Source organism: Hyaena hyaena, unplaced genomic scaffold (assembly GCF_003009895.1).
Source record: "Hyaena hyaena isolate Hyena2069 unplaced genomic scaffold, ASM300989v1 scaffold_1112, whole genome shotgun sequence".
NCBI classification, from domain to species: Eukaryota; Metazoa; Chordata; class Mammalia; order Carnivora; family Hyaenidae; genus Hyaena; species Hyaena hyaena.
Window position 1 is genome coordinate 234,384 of NW_024081748.1, and position 21,801 is coordinate 256,184.

Consider the following 21,801-nt stretch of genomic DNA (forward strand, 5'->3'; position numbering starts at 1 on the left):
AGAAGAGCAGGGTCAGTGACCACACTCGGCACCTGTTGCAGAGTTTGGAAGGGTTCCAAAAAACAGCCTCACCAACCAACCAACCCAACATGCAAGTCTCGGGTGGAGGAAGATGGATCCAGTGTCTAGGTGGATTTAGGAGAAAGGTTGGGCTAGCAGCACTAAAAACAAGCAGTTTCACCTCGTTCCTGAAGCTTTTAGCTCAGGCTCCTAAAGATTTCTTTGTTTGTATAAATATTTCACACTTTGAGTTCAACAGAAAGTTGTTGCTTTTAATAAGCTGAGGTTATGCTCAGATGGCACAAACAGTCGAACTAAGGTTTTATTTTCATTTAAGAATGTATTTGTTCAGATGAGCTATGGGAAGACAGCTGGGTTGCAAGGATTAGGGATTTCTGCACTTCAACTCCCAAGGTTTACAATTTTCCTCAACATAAAACAGGTGGAAGAGGAAGGGCTACTTCCCTAATTTATCCTGGCTGTCTCTTTGCTGCCTCCTCCTCCTCCTCTGCCGGTTAGCAGCACGACTGGATTGCAAACCTGTGAGGTTTACCCTGCACTTCCCGCCTCCTCAGCCTCAGCCAGCTGCTTGCAACCCTGCTCATTTGAACCACCTGTGGAGTGCTAAAAACTCAGATGCCTGGGCCCAGCCTTGCCCCTTGGAATTGGCATCTCTTGAGGAGGGTTCGGGCGTCTGTATTTTCAAAAGCTTCCCGGGGGCCTATACACACAGCCAACGTCGACAGTCCTTGAATCATTCCTCCAGTCCTGCTCATTCCACCTCCCAAATCTCTCCAATCCATCCTCTTCCATTTCCATTGCTCCTGATTTGGTGATAGCCCTGATAATCTATGCGGACGACAGAGACGGCTTCCCAACTCATCCTTTTTGCTTTTAGTCAATCCTCCAATCTGCCACCAGATTTATTTTTCTAAAACACAAATTCAAACCTGCCATCCCTCTGCTTTAAGTCCTCCAATGGCTCTCCTCCGAATGAATGACGGAAGCTGTTTATTTCTTAGATGATGATGGAGAACAGCTGCTCCTCATCCTAGGCAGGCTCTCTCTTAGCTTAAAATGCTTTCTTTTTAACCTTTTCTTTGAAAATAATTTAAGACTTGCAAGAAGATGTAAATGTAGATCAGAGCTCCTGTGTATCCATCACCCAGCTTCCCCTAATGATAGCTTCTTACATAACCATAGTACAGGATCAAAACCATGAAGCCAGCCGGGGGCACCTGGGTGGCTCAGTTCGACTTTGGCCCAGGTTGTGATCTCAAGGTCTATGAGTTCAAGGCCCGCATCAGGCTATCTACTGATAGCCTGGAGCCTGCTTCGGATTCTGTGTCTCCCTCTCTCTCTGCTTCTCCCCCACTCATGCTCTGTCTCTCTCTTTCAAAAATAAATAAACATGAAAAAAAAACCCATGAAACTAACTTTGGTACACTACTATCAACTACAGATCTTATTTGGATTTCTCTAGTTTTTACATGCACTCTTTGTACATGTCTGTGTGCATGTGCACATAGAATACTATAACATTTTACCATGAGCTAAATACAGTTTAAAAAATACCTCTTTTTCTGTGTAGTACTGGTTCTCAACTGTGGTTTCACATTAGAAGTTCCTAGGGGATGGGATGCTTGGGAGGCTCAGTTGGGTAAGCATCCACCTTCAGTTCAGGTCATAATCTCGTGGTTCATGAGTTTGAGCCCCACATCGGGCTCTGCACTGATGGTGCGGAGCCCACTGCAGATCCTCTGTTCCCCTCTGTCTCTCCCAATTCCCTGTGTTCTCTCTCTCTTTCTCAAAAATAAATAAACATTAAAAAAAGTTACTGGGGGAGCTTTAAAAAAGTACCCATCTCTGGCCCCACTGTAGACCATGCTTTTGGTCCAGCATTTCTCAGATTTTCACATGCACACAAATCACTTGGGGATCTTGCAGAAATGCAGACTCTGATCTAGTAGGTCTGGGTGGAGCCTGGGATTCTGCATTTCTAACAAGATGCCAGGGGATGCGATGGCTGTTACTGCTACTGTGAGTCTGTAGACCACATTTGAAGTAGGCCACCCTGTTGCCAGACCTAGAGAATGACAATCTTGGGGGTTGGGGAAGTGAAGACCTGGTATGTTTGAATTACTCCAGTGACTCTACCATGTTGCCAGGGTTGAGAACCACTGAGCTATGTGATGGAATTTGAAGGCTAGGTCACCCTTGGTGGTCACATAGTCCCAGCTTCTGTTTGAACCATTCTAGGTCATTTCCTTCTCCTCTGATGAGCCGTCCAAATGCCAACCAACCCTTGAAGTTAAGAATCCTTCTATGTAACCCACACTGGTTTTCTGAAATTTAAAACTATCCAGTGTGACCTCTCTCAATTTGCCTTTCAGTTCCACTTCTGTTTCTTTTCTATGCTTTTGCCCATCTTGAGACAAAAGGAAAGATGAGATTCTTTCAAACCAAAATTTTGCTAAAGAGATGGCTTCCTATTTACTACCCAGTCTCTTTTAATTCACTTGTCATTTGCCCTCCATGCCCATAAATACTAGACCAATGTTCACTTTCTTTAGCACTTGACAAGATGTTCTTTCAGCTACTGACCTTGTTTTCTGTCTTGTAGAGAAAAACCCAAGCCATCAGATGGAAATTACCTTCAACTTACTGCTACCATATCCATAAAAATATTCACATCTATCTGTTTCTGTCCTCTCTTCCTGTGGAAATCAAGGTCAGAACTCTTCCTCTAAGATCCGTTTCTTCCACTGGATTCTGGCTTTCCTTTCCTTCTTCCTAGTCATGTGTATCTCCGCCACCATGTCTCTGTTTCTACTAGTCCCTTCCCATGAGCTTTGAAATATGCTTATGTCTCTCCCATGTTAAAAAAAAAAAAAAGGCCCCATTGACCCTACTTCACTTCCAGCTTCTGCTACATCTTCCCTTCTTTCAGGAGCTCTTTATATTCTCTGTCTCCAGCCACACTTCAGAGAGTGATTCATGCTTGCTAACTTCATTTCCTCACCTCCCACTCACTCCTCAAACCACTCCAGACTCAACTCTATCCCAGCACTCAACCAAAACTCAACAATGACTTCTAAGCATGCAGCTCCAGTGGCTACTTTTCAGTCCTCCCTTTCCTAAACTCCTAGCAGATACTCACAGTTAAGTCAATAATGTGGGGCCAAAGTGGTACTTGAAAAATATGTAAGATGGTTAAGCATCCTGAGCCTTTCAGAGGGAAGCCAGTAGGCTCCATTAAAGCATGGGTGTGCTTTCTTCACTGCTGCATCCTCTACTAGGTGCCTGGCACACAAAGGTGCTCACTAAATATGTGTGATTTGACGCAAACTCTCCCTCTGCCACGGTGAATTCCATGACATGACCTTCTCCTCTCCTCCTACCTTCCGACCTTTTCACATTCAAATGAACTCATCTTAGGCAGTGAATGCCACTGCCATGGTTTGGCTTGTCACCTTTATGCCATCCAGTCGGTTCACATCAATCCCTCACCTCTTTTCCAGACTCCAGGCCTGTATTTCCATCTTTCTCCTAAAGATTTGCAAATCCATATTATGGCAATATTTCAACTGGTATATATCCAACGGCAGAATCTTTTCCTCCAGATTTGTTCTTCTACCTGTTTCCTATTATCTATCACTCACAGCATCCTCCTCTTTCTACTTACCCAGGTGAGAAACCTCTAAGCCAGTATCACCCTTTCCCCTTTGTTACTCATGTCCTGTTGATTCCATCTCCCTATTTTAGGGATAATATTTTCAGTATGTTCTGAAGCATATTAGTTCCTTGGGATATTGTTATGTGTCACCAAAAAAGTAAAAAGTATCAGTGATCACATAAACTTGAAAAATGCTGAGCTGGACAGAGTTAAATAGATTTCTTTAGGAGTAACTTTTAAAAACCTTTGATACACTAATGTGCATTCAGTAAGGGGGTTCTGATATTGAGATACCATAAACATTGTTTCCCATAGGTTTAGTCACAGACCGCCCCCCCACCCCCCCTTTTTTTTTTTTTTTGCAACATTGAAGGAAACTTTCCTAAAACACATTTTGGAAAATGGTGGCCTAATCCATCTCCTTTTTTCTTCTATCATCCTATTCAAAGCCTCTTGCTTACAGACTTAAAGGGTGGAGGGGGCGGATCTTTCTGTCGCCAATATCTTGCCTCTGCAACTTAACCCCTACCCTTCTATAAGAACTATCCTTATAAAAATTGGATCATGACTCTCCCCAGAATATAAGACACCCTGCCCCTTCCTTCTAAGTCATCTGTATCCTTACCGATTTTCTGCTTGCTTGCCCTGTCAATTACTAACAGACAAATATTAAAGTCTCCAACTAGAATAGTGGGTTTGTCTCTTTCTCCTTCCATTTCTATCAGTTCTATTATGTACTTTAATGCTTTGTTGTTAGGTGCAGACGTGTTTAGGGTCTAATGTCTTTTTGGAGAATCGATCCCTTTATCATTATATAATGCCCTCTTTATTCCTGACTCAATTTCTTTGTTTTGAAGTTAGCCACATCTGAAATTAATACAGCTAATCCAGCTTTCTGGTGATTAATGTTAACATGGTATAGCTTCCTCTACGCATTTAGTTTTAACCTATCTCAGTCTTTATATTTAAAGTGGGTTTCTCATAGACATCGTAGAATTGGGTCTTGTTTTTTCTTAGTCCACTCTGACAGTCACTGTCTTTTAATCAGTATATTGATAGCATTGACATCTAAAGTAATTACTGATACAATTGGAGTAATATCTGCTGTGATTGTAACTGCTCTCTATTTGTTGCATTTGTTCTCCCCCCTTTCTTTTTTCTGTCTTATCTGCTTTTAATTGATAATTTTTCCATTTTATATCTTACCTCGATAGATCAATTTTACTTCTTTCAAAAAAATGTTTAGTGGTTGCCCTAGTACTTACAACATCTATTTACACCTAATCTAAGCACATCTTCAAATAATACTGTAATGCTGCATGTGTAGTAAAGCTGGGTTATAAGAGAGTATTTCCAATTCCTCCCTCCTGTCCCTGGTGACATGGCTGACATTCATTCCACTTAATTTGTATGTTATAACCATATAATACATTGTTACTATTATTGCTTTAAATAGTTATCGTTTTGATTAATTAAGAATAAGAAAACTAAAAAAAAATAAAAAAAATAAAAAGATTTTACCTTTTATTCCTTTCTTTTTTATTTTTTAATGTTTTATTTATTTCTAGGAGAGAGAGAGACAGCGTGAGCAGAGGAGGGTCAGAGAGAGAGGGAGTCACAGACTGAAACAGGTTCCAGGCTCTGAGCTGGCAGTCAGCACAGAGCCTGACGCGGGGCCCGAACCCACGAACCGCGAGATCATGACCTAAGTGAAGGTGGGACGCTTAACCGACTAAGCTATCCAGGCGCCCCATTTTATTCCTTTCTTAATACTCATCTAATAGAGCTGAGATTTTGACCCATATAATTTTTCTTTTGCTTGAACAACATTCTTGCAGGGCAAGTCTGCAGGCAGTGAATTCTTTCAGTTTTTGTTTGTCTGAGAATTTTTTCTTATATCTTCTGCACTTTGAAGCATAATTTTGCTGGATATAGAATTTTAGGTTGGGGAGATTTTTTTTCTTTCAACTGTTTATAAATATTTCATTCCACTCTCTTCCTGCTTGTGTGGTCTTTTATGAGAAGTCTGATAGAATTCTTATCCCCGTTTCTCTATATATACAGAATTTCCCCCATCCTGTCTTCTACCCAGCTTCTTCAAGATTTCCTCTTTGTTTTTGGTTTTCTGTAGTTTGAATATGATACACCTAAGTGTGGCTTTATGGGCACTTATACCCTTGGTTCTCTCTGGCTACCTAGATCTGTAGTTTTGCATCCATGATTAATTTTGTAAAGTTCTTGGCCATTATTACTTTAAATATTTCTTCTGCTGCATTCTCTCTTCTCCTTTTGGCATTCTAATTGAGTCTGTACTTTGGTATTATTCTACAATTTTTGTATGTTCTGGGGTGTTTCCACTCTTCTATCTCTTTGTGCTTCAGTTTGTGAAGTTTCTATTAGCTTGTACTCTAGCTCACTGATTCTTTCCTGGGCAGTGTTGAGCCTACTGGTGAGTCCATCAAAACCATTCTTCATTTCTGCTACAGTTTCAGTTTCTAGCATTTCCTTTTGATTCATCCTGAGAGTTTCCATCTCTCTATTTACATCATCTCTTTGTTCTTAATGTCTGATTTTTCCATTAAAGCCCATAACATATTAAACATAGTTATTTTAAATTTCCTGACTGATAATTCTAACATCTGTGTCATATCTGAGTATGGTACTGATGCTTCCTTTGTCTCTTTGGACTGTATTTTTTCTTTTGGCATGCCTTATAATTTTCTTTTCCAACTCCGGACATGTTGTATTAGTTAAAATCAACTGAGGTAAACAGGCCTTTATAGTGAGGGCTTCTGTTAGTCTGGTGGAGTTGGGTGGAGTTGGAGATATATTTAATGTTTGCTGTGAATATATGTACCAAAAGCTTCCAATTCCTCCATTGTCATTGTTTTTGTTTATCCTCTTGAATTTGGGCTTCCCTATGTACTCCTTCTCAGAGAGAGTTTGTGTCTTGCAGCTATAGTCCACTATTATTATACTGGAACCTTGTTGATATGGTAAGATTTAGGGAGAGCAAACACTATATAAGCTCCTGATGAAATCTCAGTCTTTAAGTGGGCCGGTGTGTTTTGGGGCTGTGACTTTCACAAATATTTCTCCAGAGGTAAAGTTTTTCCCCTGTCCCCTACTTCCTTCCCTGCATATAGCATTTCTGGTCTATTTCCTTGAAGTCCTGACACCTGTGAATTCTTTTCCCCCACTTAGGTGACACAGAAAGGCTGAAGGGGGCTTCAGTGGGTAGGAACCTAGGACAAAGTTTCAGAATTGCTCTCTAGTAAAATCTCTAGACAGTAGGCCTTTGTTATGGAGGAAACTGGGTAGATTTCACAGTGATTACTCTTCCTCCTCTCCCTGCCAGACCTTCACCTTGGACTCTGATGGGGTTTCTGGAGGTGAAGCCCAAGAAAGTGTGGGGCTCCTGATTCCTCTCCCTTTAAAGACAGTGACCGCAGCTCCCAGGAGTCTCTCATTCTCATGCTACTCTACACTCATGGCTCCCCCAGTTTGTCAAAATTACCATTTAAGTGTTTCTACCAGAGCCTGCTGCTTCAGGTAAGCACATTATGTCTGTATCTCTATGGATGTGCCTGCCTCTACAGATTTTGGGATGACAATTTCCCTGTGACCTCAGTTCTTTGATATGTCCAAGAGCAGTCACTGATTTTCAGTTTGTCTATGTTTTTGTTAGTGTAAGGATGGGAGTGACCCGTTCCAAACTATTTACCTGTTGAAGCTGAATCCTGATACTGCAGGATTTCCCTGCTACTGCGCACCCTTACTCTGTTACTGATTGAAATACTGCCTCCAGGCCATCAGCCACTGGGGCCATGCCTCACTCATCTCTTTGTGTATTTTGTGGAGGCAATCTGGTGTAGTTGTTTTTAAATGATGCTTTAGAAGCCAGTCCTGTGTTTGAATCTTTATTCCACTGCTTATTAATTAAGCCCTATGAGGTAGCAGTTATTTTATCTGTGAAAAGCAGCAGTGTTGACTAGAACTTTCTCTGATGATGTAGCCGTTCTTTACCTGTTCTGTCCATTACAGGCACGTGTGGCTATTGAGCATTTGAAAAGTGGCTACTGCAACTGAGGGAATGAATGTTTAATTTTATTTATTTAAATTTAAGTCAAATTGCTACGTGTGGCTAATGGCACCTGAATTAGACAGTGCAGGTCTAAGGCTTTAAAAATGTAAACAGTGGATGAACAGATATGCTATTTTTTGTTTTCTTTGGGTCATTCAAAGTAAAACTAGAGGCAGATGTACTATTACACTATCTGGGAGTATAAGGCCATGCCAACAAAACTTTTAGTTAGTAAAAGGTAGCCATGGACTCTATAGGCACTTTTTACAAAAGGAGATGGTGATGTGAAATGTATCAGTGGACTGTGGTACTTTTTCTTTTCCCTTGGGAATCCTCAGAGACTTGTTCTCTTGCCCTGGACAAACGTGTGTTCATTGCAGATACTGTGAGATTTGTGTGGCTTTAGGCACGTGGCACTTTATGAATTTTGTTTCTATCCTTTTATCTTCTTATCCTGTGATGATGATATTGCTGGTCCCATTTTATGGGTGAGAAAATTGAGACCCCAGAGGGGTTAAGTGACTTGATCAAAGACACATTAATGGTTTACAGCCTCAAACCCAGAACTGTGGGGCTCTGAAATGCCTATTTCCACTATGCCCAAACTAGCACTTACTGAACGTGACTCCGGTTCTGCTTTCTCTCTCTTCAACATCACTGACATCAGTTAGTAGCTGAAACTGGACATTGGCTGCCAGGGCCCTCCCTGCAGACACCTCACCTCTGGCAACTACAGAGCTGATTCCTTGTCTCAAAAACACAACGTGCAGCTCCTTTGTGTACCTACTGTGCCATCTTGTTTGATGTGAAGAAAGTTTCTACAGAGGCAAATGGAGGGTCACCCGTGTGGGGAGTCTTTGGGAGAAATTCTGGAAGCCTTGGCAATTGCACATGAAGGGAGCAACGACATCCACAGTGTAGATGTGTGTGGGGGCAGGGGACTTATCTCCCCCCATTCCATCTCAGAGGGTCCTTTTTTCTGTTCTGCCGTCTTCTCCTAAACCCCAGCCCCTAGAGACAGGCAACAGAGCAAGCCCCTGTGTCCGATCTGTTCGCCTTGAACTGCACACTAAAAAGGGTCTGACTTATGTAGTACCTTTGCACAACAGGTGTTACACTGTCATTCACAATTAACTGCTGGGCAAATATATTTTGCACCCTGCCTATATGTGTGGGCCAAGTTCTACAGAGAGGGAGACTGTATTTTTGGAATTAGACCTGGCAGCTAATTACTAAGGTGCATTACAGAAGTGGTTCTCAAAGTATGTTCCCTGGACCAGCAGGAATGGCACCATCTTAGGAACCTGTTAGAAATGCAAATCTCGGGGCGCCTGGGTGACTCGGTCGGTTAAACATCCGACTTTGGCTTAGGTCATGATCTTATGGTGGGTGGGTTTGAGCCCCGCATAGGGCTCTATGCTGAAAGCTCAGAGCCTGCAGCCTGCTTCAGATTCTGTCTCTCCCTCTTTCTGCCCCTCCCCACTCTCTCTCTCTCTCTCTCAAAAATAAATAAATATTAAAAAAAAAAAAAAAGAAAAGCAAATTCTCAGGCCCCACCTCAGACCTACAAAATCCGAAACTCTGGGGGTGAGACCCAATGTCTGTGTTCACTGCTCTCATCAGTGTGGCCCTCAGGCCAGCAGCGATAGTGGCCCTGGGACCTTGTTAGAAGTGTAGGGACTCAGGCCTGCTCTCCCAGACCTACACCAAATCAGAATATGTGTGTTCGTATTCCCAGGGAATTTGGAAGCATATTCAAATTTGAGAAGAACTGCTAATCCTCACTTACACTGATGTTAGTTCCGTTTGAACGGTTCAGGCATAGAGAACCAGGTAGGCAGGGGAATTTTCTTTGGTGGATTTGATTTTGATCCTAAATAATTATAGATTTCTTTTATAACCCCATAAAAAGAAATGTTAGAAAGGATAAGGTGGGGGAAATGCATTGACCTAAATGATTAAAACCCCCCAGTCAGCAAAATGTTATATTTCACAGTTTCAAAGGGCTTTACAGTGATCACTCTGCCTGTGTCTCCTGATCTCTGACAATTCCGGACACACTTCTCTTTGAAGTGCTTGCAGATCTACTTACGTTGGTGAGATTTCTCAGGGAAACACTGTAGTCATGTAAATTAACTCTCTCACCTAAGTTGTTGGAGGATCCCTGCCTGGCTTGCTGTGAGGAGCGGTGAAGAAAACCTTCCAACAGGGCCTCAAGGCCTCCCAGAGCTGTTAATTCCAAAGACACTTCACAGGGCAGCATGTGAAGGCTTCCTTTGTGTGCGAAGCCCCGTCAAGCAGGAAGATGAGGTTCTGAACCCTGAGAAAGCATCTTGAGGAGGCAAAATGTAGTCCATCCGTTCCCCTCGCCCCCTGCCACAGCTCTGCCTGCCTGAGAACTTAAGAGCTGCATGGTCCACAGTAGGATGAAGCCAGTCGTTTGTTGTGACTCCAATGGAGTCATTAAAGACCAACAAATTGCCGATTCGAGTATTAAGAACCTAGATTGAGCACCTGTTATTGCCTGGTGGATCAAAGACAAAAATGCTTACGTGTGTATTTACTCAACAGGCAGTGATGGCTCTGGAAGGGTTGGCACATATGAAAAGATAACAGTCATTTTCAAGGCCAAGAGCAGAAATGCTAACCCACCCGGTGGAAGGGTGTAGTCACACAGTGCTGTCACATACCTTGTTGCAGTGCATCCTTACCATAGGTGGCTGCGGAGGATGGTATTACAGTCAGTGCACAGGAGGAACCTGCTTCTCAGAGACGTTAGGCAACTAACTCAAAGCCACATTCTTAGGAAAACTGGGACTTGAGCTTGGCTTTTCTGACCCCAGATCCAGTGTTCTGTTCACAACCGTGCAGTTTGAGCCTTGCCACTCAGAGTGTGCTCCACTGATCCCCAGCATCACCCAAGAGCATGTTAGAGATCCAGAATTGCGGGTGTCACCCCAGGCTGAATCAGAATCTGTATTTTCACAAGATGTCTGGGTCAAGTGTGGGCACATGAGAGAGTCTGAGAGCCAGTAATCTTTTACTCAGTACGACCGCTTGCCTAGGTGCCAAACCCAAAGCAAAAACAGAAACAGAAGGCAATAATGCAGACCTCACAAAACTAAGGTACTGAGTATCACAAAGGTTTTGGGGACCACTTATAGTGATGCATATTTTCCCCCTTGAGACAGTTAGATGGAATTGACATAGCTGTGGTATTTGGCAAAGTCGTGGAGCCTGTGAAAAAATGGGCAAAAGAATCTCATCTTCAGTGCTGACAAATGATCAGTTCTGGTGTGACCAATATAAATCAATAGGGAAGGGAGAGCACATTTTCCCTCCTAGAAGCCATCAACCAGCAAGAATTTATCAACTACCTGCCGCATACTCCACGTTATGCTAGGTTCTAGGAGAAATTCAAGAGTAGGAGACGTTCTTCCTGCCCTTGAAGAGCTTCCGATCTTGTTCAAGAGAAAGTATCCTGTGACAGTACAGCAAATTATATAATAAAGTATAGTGAAGCATTAAGGAATGTGGATATGGCCGAAAGCCTGATGGATTTAAGGAAGGGAAGGAGCCACGAATGTGGGAAGGCCTCATAAAGTAGGAGGCATGTGAGTTGGACCCAAAGTAAGGAATGAATGCATTTCTAGGGAGGAGAGCAACAGAAGCCCATGTGTGGAGGTAGAGCTATGAGAATCAGTCCTGCAGACTTCTCTAGGACTCACAGGGGGAAGGGGGGGCTAGATCCATGCCACTCAGACCTGGGGGTTTAGCATAGAAAACCCCAAGTCCTTGAGGCGAACTGGCCCTGTTGGGAAGCATCTTTACTGCTGTCCAGTGGCTGAACTGAAATCATTAAAATGGCAGTGGGTCAAGTCAAATTCAAGAATAACTAAACATCTGTGCTGGATCATCCTTGCCTGTAAGCTTCATGGAGATGGGGTCATGTCTATTTTGTTGAGTGAAGGGATGAACATCCCTGAGGAATGAGAGCCCTGAGATGTTAACTCTAGATGGGTGTGAGACCCTTGGGGCAGATGCTCTCAGGGCCCCACCCATACCCTCTCAGCTCACACTCCTCTCTACATGCCAAGTCCTCTCGCTCTGAACACCTGCAGCTCTTTGCCTGAGGGGTTTGTAAAACAACGATTCTGTTACAGGGACACTTACGGCATCTGGAATTGTCAAACACTTATTTAGTGCCCGTGGATATTGGGGAATAAATATCCGGCTTCTTCCACAGATGCAATAGTTTGGACGTGTGCTCTCATTGGCCCCCAGAGTTCCCCAGTGAGATGGAGCCCCAGGTGCCCACAGGGGACACTTGGCTCCTGTGATAGGCTGTCTGCTTCTCCATTTCCTGTCCCCACTTTCTTACCAATATTTTTGGATATCACCTTGCCAAGTATCTGCTTGTGTTAAAATCCTCATCTCAACCATACTTAGAGCCCACAAGTTCAACTGAAAGTGGAAGATCTAACAGTGGGGATCTTTGAAAAGACGAGAAACAATATTCTCAGGAGGATTTCTTACAGAGCAAGAAGATAAAAATAGCTTCCCCATTCCTTCATTGCCTCCTTTGTTTCAAAATATGAATTCTGAAGTTGGAGGCATGACACATTATCCAGGGCTTCCCATATAAAATAACAACCGGTGTTGATCCCCCCCCCTTTTTTTTTTTGTATCTGAAAGGTTAGAGATTACTCACCTCCCCTGCTGGTCATTAAATCAGTGTGGCAGGACTCCTCGGAAGTTCTGTGGCCTTCCGGGCATGTGGCGGCAGACAGGCCTGCTTGCTGTGATGTGCTACCAAGCAGGTGACTTCAAAGGTCGACTTCAAGCCTATCTCGAGTATCACTTGGGGCTCACACTGAGCCCCGAAGTCAGGTACCAGATGGCGTATCTCACCGAGTTAGAGCTGACCAGATCGCCAGCACCTTGCACCTCCCGAGCTCCTGTGCCAGCGGGTGCCTCCCCCTCTCCAGCAGGGCAGCAGGAACTTCTTTCAGCCTGCCTCTCCTTCCCTCAGGCATGGTAAGGAATCACCAGTTAGATGCTCAGCTGTTCTGTGAGGTTCAGGAGTGTGCTGAGTCCTGAGAGCTTCGGTTTTGGTGTTAAATTTTGAAAATCATGCTTCTCTTACTCTAATAGAGCATCTGTCAAGATACTAGGAGTCCTTAGAAAGGTGGCCTTCCTCTCACACTACCGCTTTAGTAGTAAACATTTGAGTTTAAATGAACACTTTACCCAGATTTGTCCAAAGTGCTTATCCACCTGGGGAAGTAAGAGATTGCTCCCCAAATCTCAAAGATACAAGCGGGGTGGGCATTAGAGGATACTATTTGCACCACTGAAATGTGCTCAGAAGTCGGACAACCTTAGAAGAACACTGTACTTGGATGATTGAGATGCACTCCTATGAAGTGCAAGGAGAATGAATAGCGATCTCTATCTCTCCTTAATTTTCCCCTAGTGCAAAGATAAAATGCAGAAGGCAATTGGCTGGCCTAGCAGATGCACGCACACGGCCCTTTCAGGCTCGTGCTCAATCTTTTCTAAGACTATCTGCCACTAGAATAACTCACTGGAGGGCCCGGGCTGCTCAAGTCATCAGAGCACCTGTCACCAGGAAAAGCGCCCTGAGATGCCAAGAGCAGATTCCAGCATCAGCATCTGCAGAGACGCCCCTGAAGGTGGCCTCCAAACCCAGGGCTCTTTGGTCTACTGTTCCTTGCGGGCAAGCTCTTTGTTTTTTCATTTAACGTTCAGCAAAGCCAAGCAGTTGGAGCAGGCAACAAGGCACCGCCTCCTGCCTCCTCAGTGGGCTACAGCTCACAGTGGCCCTGACACAGTGTCAGGAGAAGGCCAGCCTGGGTGCGGAGCGGTGACTGCTGCTGATGGAGGGGCAGGCCTGCTGCTGATGGAGGGGCAGGCCTGCCACTGAAGGCCACTCTGACAAGTTTCAAGGCCAGCGTCAATTCAGCAGCTTTGCTATCCCAGCAGTTAGACTGCATTCGGTTCCTTGGGCTTTAGGCAGGATTTAGACCATAAAGGACAGAGGTGTAGGGGACAGTGGGACAACCGCACCTCAGGGAAGCTTACCCTGGAGAATCTGATCTCTCCCCAACCGCGGAAAGAGCATCTCCTAAGAGGTGGTAGTATTTGGCCCCAGCCAAAGTTCTGTAACATAGGAACTTCTCTTTGGCATTCTTTCATTTTATATACTCAGTGCAGCTGGAAATAAAGCCCTAACAAAGCAAGAGAAACAAACAGACAAAAAAATCTTTCAAGCAGGGTCAGGGCCAGATAATCCTTTGCTGAGGGGTGCTGTCCTGTGCATACAGGATGTTTCACAGCATCTGTGACCTCCACCCACTAGATGCCAGCAGCAGCCCACCTCCAGTTGGGACAGTTGAAAGTGTCTCCACCTATTGCCAAGTGTCCCCTGGGCGGCAAAAGCACCCCTCAGTGAGACCCGCTGCCTTCCAGGTTATTTGATGGTGCTGACTTCCTGTAATTGCCCCAGTAACGGGGTTTGGAATACAGTACGGGATCTTCTTCATGTAAAAGACCAAAGAGTAAATATTTCTAGGCTTTGAGAGCCATGTGCCATCTCTGCCTCATTTTCTTTGTTTTTGTTTGGTTCTGTGTTAACTTCCTGTAATTGCCCTAGTAAAGGGGTTTAGAATATAGTACGGGAACTTCTTCATGTAAACGACCAAAGAGTAAATATTGTTAGGGTTTGAGAGCCTTGTGCCATCTCTGCCTCATTTTCTTTGTTTTTGTTTTGTTCTGTTACAATCTTTTAAAAATATAAAAACTCCTTCTGAGCTCAAAGCTAGGTTGGAACGTGCTAATCCTTAGCCTGTGGAGAGAGGGTGGTGATGGCCATTCCCACAACGACTGCAAGTGCTCAGGCGGTATTTAGAAACACTGGGGTCTGGATCCTGCTACCAGGTCTTCATGACCCTGACCTAGCAGTTATGCTGCCCTTCTTGGGAAGCCTGAAGTAATTAACCCCAAATTAAATTCTATTAATCTTGTTTTGCAACCTAGTTCTGTTTAATGTATTTAATCATAATAAGTTTAAATAAAGGACAAAGTCAGCATTTGAACAAAGTGAGATTCCCCCGTAAGCGGAAGAATGTCTGCATGGTGAGGATGTGTCCTTCTACTGGTTTGGAATAAACTATCCTGTGAGGGACCTCCGCAGAGGACAGTGTACAAGGAAATGCCCACACACAATTCCCAAACTAATTGAAATATGTTTTAATAGGACTACAGACGTTATCAAGGAAGGGTGAATCTGGAAAAAGAAAAGCCTAGAAACTGCTTGTGGAGCTATAAACATTTTTAAAATGTCATTTTGAAAATACATGTCAAAGTAGTTTCTATGGAATTTTCTGTGTCTATCCCTTTAGCGTCTGAGTAAACTAGGGCAAGTGCACTGGACAAGTTGTTTCTTGCAGGTTTACATGTGCCAGGGACTGTGTGAGGCATTGGAACTGAATCTACCTGGACAGTGATTTTTCCAGTGAAACATTTTATATTTCTGTCTTTGTGTATTGCTAATTCCAAATATCTGATGTTTTACTTTGGGCGTTTAGAGTTTTTACATGTGGATTTTCATGGACAACAGACAGAATCAGTCAAGAAACTGGCCTTATGATCTGGTTAATACTGTTAGGACAACACCATGAGATGGGCATGAGGCTCTGGTCAAGTATAGTTCATTTGAGTTTTAAAAATGTACATTTCAAAGCATTCAAGTGGTTTATCAGATGGGAGGCAGTGATTATAGTGAAGAGTACTGGTCTGAGAGTCAAAACCCTGTCCTGTCCTGATTCTGTCATTGCCTTCTTTCCATGGGTAAGTGAATTAATTTCTATGGTGATTTCTCATCTGTAAAATGGGATCATAGAATGTATACCCTCAGGTGTTTACCGTATTTAAACGTACTGTGTATGTATAACTTACAGAGTGCCATAAAAGTCATGTCATTATTATAAGGCCTGGGCTAAACAGGCTCTTCCTTCTCCACAGATGATTCTGGAATAAATCAAGTACTGTCTTGGTCACTGCCCAGGTCAATTACCAACAAGACCTTACACTTTATTTTCAGCAGTCAAGAAGAAACATACTTATAAAAGCTCATGAGGTGCTCCTCTGAAATTTGCTCTCAGATGAACATCATGAATTTTCTGTTAAAATATAATAATGAGCTAAATTTAATCTTCTAGTGAAACGAAGACATTTAAAGATGTTCAGAAATTAATGGTTGATCCTTTACCAGCACCATCAGGCCCCACCCACCTATACCCCCAAACTACATCTCTGCTCCAGAGACTTCCAAGGAAACCAGTGCTAGGGACGGTCATGCTTCTCATAGTTTGGGGTCGAAATCTACACTGCAGACTGAGTATGTGAACCATGTCACTTGCACAAATTTGAGAAAGCTTCTCCAAATGAGATCAGCTGGATTTTCAAATGTGGGTTGTTATTATTTTTTTGGTGATACTCTCAATTATATGAAAAAAAAAATCAACCTGGGTTTTTACTTTTTGTCATCATCCCTCTTCCATCTATTTTTGGTCAGAAAGTAGCTGTATTAATAGCCTGAGAAGGGGAGGGATCCCCTTCAGTAAATAGGTACAATCGCAGAGCACTATGAGGAGTAAATGACACACAGCCCTGCAACCTACTTCCTCCGGTTTCGCAGGGGGGCCCGTGAAAGCCTTTCCGAAACCCTGCTTAGCTCTGTCCACTTCGTTTCGAATGTGATGCCATCCAATGGGCAGGAGCCGGATGGAGTTGTGTGCAATGTGAGCTGTCAGGGCCGTCCTTGATGCCAGCAGCAAAGTACCAGGATAACACTAGTATGGGCAGGAACAGGGACTCTTTGACTCTTAACACCTTTTGTAAAGGACAGATCTTCATCCTATCTCTAATGGAAAGAAAGAAAAATAATGATAAGTGCTCATTCCCACACTTTCCATTTCCATGACTACTGGAGGTCCATCTTTCTGTCCCCAGCTCTGTACCTACCCAATACAGGAGTTGGATGTAGAAAGAAAAATGGATGTATAAAATTGAAGGCAATTCCCTCAGTTTCCTAGGTCTAAGTTATGAGTTTATATAAACTAAGTGAATTCATTTGACCAGAGAGCCATCAGCTAGAAATGGCTTCTGACCACACTGATTTGGTTTTGATTTTCCCCAGACATCTAGCATATGAAAAACATATTTCACATCTCGAATCTGAAAACAATTCACTGACAAGACCATTGTCCTTTAAAAGTTGCCCTTTAGCCATGAGGCAAAGACAGCCTCCCTTTCTCTCCAGTCCCAACTTTCTCAGATAATACGGTTTTCTGTCCTGAACAGGTCAAAATCAAATAGGAGAGAAAGAATCCTGTTGAAAAGAGACCTGATGTGCCTGTTGGTGTCTCATTAACCTTGAGAGTGAATGTAACTGGTGACTGCCCGTCACAAGTGGCGTGACAGTTTGTTGGGGGGAGGGGGAAGCCAGTGGAAACATCATCGGGTGGGGGTGGGGAATATAGACAGAAACATCATTTAGTAGACTATATATCAAAACACGGGGCAGCTTTCCAACCGTCGGGACTGGCTAAATTATAGTTTCTTTAAACGTGCGATGAAACTACTATGTGTTTTCTTGGGCAAGCATTTGAAGCAGTATTCTTCTATGTGTCATAATATGTTCACTGAAGTACTGGCGCGCACGCACACGCACACACACACACACACTCACACACCAGTTCGATGCTGGAAGCATGATCATAAGAAAAGCAAATATTTCCGGACTACTGTTACTAAGGTTCTGTGATGATGTGTGAGCCATTAAAAATATCACAAGCCACCCAATGTGGCAAGGTCCTAATTCCACCGAGTCCCCTGTCAGGTTCCCCTCATTACTAATTGCTGATTGATAACACATCGACAGATAGAAGAAGGAAAATAACATAAGGAAATTAGCTGGTCTCCAGGAATAAAGGGTTACCCAGAGAGGAAAAGAGGGTAGAGTTCCCCAGGTTCACAGGCTAACTCCCCTTGGCATAAGTAGACTAGAAATCTAATCGGCCTCTAATCCCAGATCTGGACAGGAGCCCTTCCTAAAACTAGCACCTTTCCTGGCTCTGCCCCAAGGCTCTGGCTGGGGCTGGTTCCTGCTGGCCCTCTGCAGAGGGGCACCTTAAGTAAACAAGCCCCATAATCCTCACCAGGGGCTTGAATGGAACATTCTCACCTCTTTCTGCTTTTCTCTCTCAAGGTCTCCACTTTTCCATCTTTAGTCCTCACTCTTCTGCTTTTCTTAGGAACTTCCTGAAAGTTATCACCATTAACCTCACTTTTCACATCAAATTCCCACCTCGGGCTGACGGCACAACCTGTTTCCACTAGTGTCACCCACTGACCAGCTGCTTCATTTCCTGTGCTCTTCTTGGAGCCACGCAGCCTGGCTTCTGACCTCCCTCTTCTGGCTCTGCCCCTCACCCTCACGTCCAAATGCACCCAAATAAAAGTGGATTAATCGAATTTCTATTTTCCCAAAGAAGTTTTTGCATTTCGAAAGAAGGGAGCTACGTGAAAGACGAAATAACTGCGAATTACAGACACCATTTCCTACCCCAGAAGACAGAGACGGCCACCTCGCTCTGGGGAAAAGGGCAGCCGGGCCGCTCCTTGTCCTCGCCAGGGACCACACTTCTTGCTTGGGTGGGTAGGAGGCATTTTCCTCACCATCCCGCTTCACGTTCCTTCGCCCCCTCCCGGCCCCTGCAAGCAGCCTTTCCCACATCACTCCAAAGGCCAGAGAAAGGGAGAAGAGAATGGGAGAGGGGACTCTGAATCGCCCCCAAGCATAATACTTTGTTTTCAAGTAGCAGGACTTTCCAGAATGTCTCCTCGGGGTTCGGCTCCTTCCTGGCCCAGTTACCCCCAAGTCTCCCCACCAAGACCACTGCAACCAAAACAAGCGCACAGACCACAGCACCGTGGCTGCCGCCGCCCCAACTGTTGCAGCAGCTGCCGGGGTGGCGGCGACAGTGGCGAGGGCAGGGCCGGGCCCGGACCTGGACGCTCCCCGCCCGGGAGGCTAGGAGGCTCCGGGCGGCCTCTGAGGGGCACGCGGTGCAGGGGAGCCCCTGCGGCAGCCGCCTGGGATGGTAGAGGCGGCGCTCTCAGCCCGGACCCCCGCGCAGAGCCTGCCCAGCCGCGCCAGCGGCACTGGCGGGAGGCTGCCCGCGCCCGCCCCTCTCTCACCTTTAAGATCAGGTCAGTGTGATGCTGGTCCAGCATGTTGGCTTTCTGGAAGGAGGTGACGATGACCCGGCCGTAGCGCCCGGGGGTCTGCAGGTCCGAGTAGAGTCGGTGTTTGGAGCGGTTGACAGGGAAGAGGCTGTTGACGAGGTTGCGCTCGATCTTGGCGAGGCTGTGCTGGGGCGCCAGCAGGTGCTCCACGCTCTCCTCGACCTGGTAGCGGCTGAAGCTGGCGCCGAGCAGGATGGAGATGAGCACGGGCGCCGAGGCGAAGAAGACCGGGTGACTGGCAATGAAGTGGCCGAGCCGGGAGAAACACGTCCTCAAGCCCCTGTGCAGAACCTGCCGCAGCATCCTAGAGCAGAGCGGGCGCGGGAGGAGGGCGAGGCGCACGCTCGGCGCGGGCTCGGGCGGCGGCGGCGGCGGCGGCGGCGGTGGCGGCGCCCGCGGCGGCGGCGGCGGCGGCGGCGGCGGCGGCGGAGGCGAGACCCGGAGCTCTCCCGGAGCCGCGGCACCACCATCGGGGAGTCCCGCGCCGCGCCTCGGGAGGGTCCCCTCGGGCCGGAGACACGCCCTCCTGCCCGCGGCCGCGCGGGCCCAGAGAGCCCCCCAGCCTGGCGGCCTCCGCGCCGCCCCCACCCCGCCCTACCCCGTGCGCCCTCCCCACCCCCCGCCGCCTCCCCGCACGAGGGGCTCTGCGCGGCGAGGCCGCGTCCTGGCTCAGCGCGGCAGGGGCCCGGAGCAGCCCCCGTGGCGCGTCATGACCCCACTCACCCGACCCCCAAGGCCAACGAGGGGTGGCGCGGGGAGCGGCGGCAGCGCTATCTCGGGGAGACTCTGCGCCCCAGCCTAGGAACACGAGGACGGAGAATTCCAGGCTACACCCAGTCCCCTCCCCTCCCAGCGCTCCCCTCCCCCGGCCCGGCCGCCGCGCACGCCCTCCCCTCCCCTGTCCTTCACCGGGGAGACCCAGAGATGAATAAAGAAATGGCCCTGGTTTTCCAAACAAAAAGTAAAGAGTTCTCCCGGGGGGCGTCGGGTGGACCCGCTCAGAGCCAAGTACCCCCAGAGGCGGAAAGGAGGAGGCTGAAGACTGCGTGCGCCCCGGCTCTCGCCAGGCTCAGGTGGTGGCGCGCACTGGCTGGTGCGGAGAGGGGGTGGGGAGCGAAGACGCTCGAACGTGGATATCACGCCTCCTCTCAAGTAAGAGCCATTTAAATTATCCCCAACACTGCAGCTGCCGCGGGACCGCGGGGTCCAAGTGTGCGTCTTGGGCACGTCCACCCAAAAGGCGTCCGTGGAGGATCATTCTTCTTGCCCTCAGGGTCGCTCCAGAGTGTATTGGAGCAGTTCTGCTGCGCGCCCCTCAACCTGCGCGCCCACCCTGTCCCCCAGTAATAAAAGTGCTGGTACTAATGGTCAGTCGGCGGAGCTCCCGGACTCCCGGCTCTCCGCCTTGCCTCCTCCTCCTCCCTCTGTCGTCACAGGCGGGTCTGGGGGACCTGGTGCTGCAGGGCTGGAGCGGGCGCCCCTGCGGGCGGGCGTAGAGTGTTTGTGAACCGGGAGTCTGTAGCGTTACTCTTCTCTCCAACACCCCGCCGTCTCATTCTCAAAGGCGCAAGTGTGGGAGTGGGGGACACCTTATCTCAGACCTGGAAAGATACTGGTCTCCGAGCATACCGAGCCGCAGGGGGCGCGGGGGAGCCCGGGGGGCGCCGACGTCTCGGCAAAGTTGGGCGTGTGCGTGTGCGCGCCAGCCTCGAGCTAGCAGGCAGCCACTGTGGTTCCCCTCGCACTCCCCTTCCAGAGAATTTCCCGAGAAGGCGGGCGCCGGCTTCGGGCCCGGGATAGACCTGCGGCGGCGGCGGGAACGGCCACGCACAGGTACAATTTAGCGCGTTTCGTTGTGCGCTGTAAGCCCTGGGGTCCATGCATTGCAACTCAAACTGAGCCGGATCTCGGAGTCTGGGTTACTGAGGCGTTCAGTCCGGCTAAGGGGGTGGGGACCGGTGCGCGGTGGAGGGGTCCCAAGGTTCGGCGCTCCGAGCGCTGGGTTTTCCCGTTCCACGCCTCCAGTCGCTCCTGCTTGGCCTCCTAGTGCCAAGGGTCAAAGGAAAGGCGGTGGCGACTGGAGGCGCGGTCCCTGGAGTGTAGCCCGCACTACTGAGCATGGACTTGGATACTGAAGCTGAAGGGAGGCGGAATAGGGAGAGGAAGAGGAGAAGTACGGGGAGGAGGAAGCGGAAGAGCGGGAAGAGCAGAGGGAGAGAGAGATGGGTGGGAGAACGCGATTCAGGGAGGTGTTCCCCTAATGTTCCTATTCCAGACTCCCCAGTGCCAGGCGGCCCTCCACTTCTCAAACTGAACTTGGGAACTTGCATGTTAGAAACAGGAAGTCTTGGGCTGGGAAATCCTCCTTTTTTGGTTTCTCTCCTCCCTTCCCCCACACCAGACCCTCCTTCCTACATTCCCTCAGCAACACCTGCAACTGCTGCGGTGCCCACCCCGGGGGCGCACCCGCTCAGCTCTGACTGCTCCCTAGGTCCTTCTACCCAGCTGTACTGTAGTCCACTTTCTCTGCCCACCGTCGCTCATTCCCCACACCGATCTCTTTTTCCAAAGGCTCCCCCGGGCGCCTAGGTTCAACCATAAGCTTCCAGCCAACACCCCCACCCCCACCCCAGTACCGCCGTCCCCAGGAGGGACACATTGGGAGCGGCTAGAAATTCCCCTGCAACACTCCACTCGTGCCCTTCCC

At 47.1% G+C, this 21,801-nt stretch overlaps 1 protein-coding gene across 1 annotated transcript in view; it reads right to left on the reverse strand.

The window, feature by feature from the left end:
• PTCHD1 (patched domain containing 1) overlaps positions 1-19,397 on the reverse strand; it is a 50,323-nt gene extending 30,926 nt beyond the window's left edge. Inside the window, exon 1 of the mRNA XM_039222364.1 lies at positions 19,047-19,397. Coding sequence (XP_039078295.1) covers positions 19,047-19,397 — 351 coding nt within the window. The remainder of the gene's footprint in view (positions 1-19,046) is intronic.
• Positions 19,398-21,801: the final 2,404 nt, after the last annotated feature.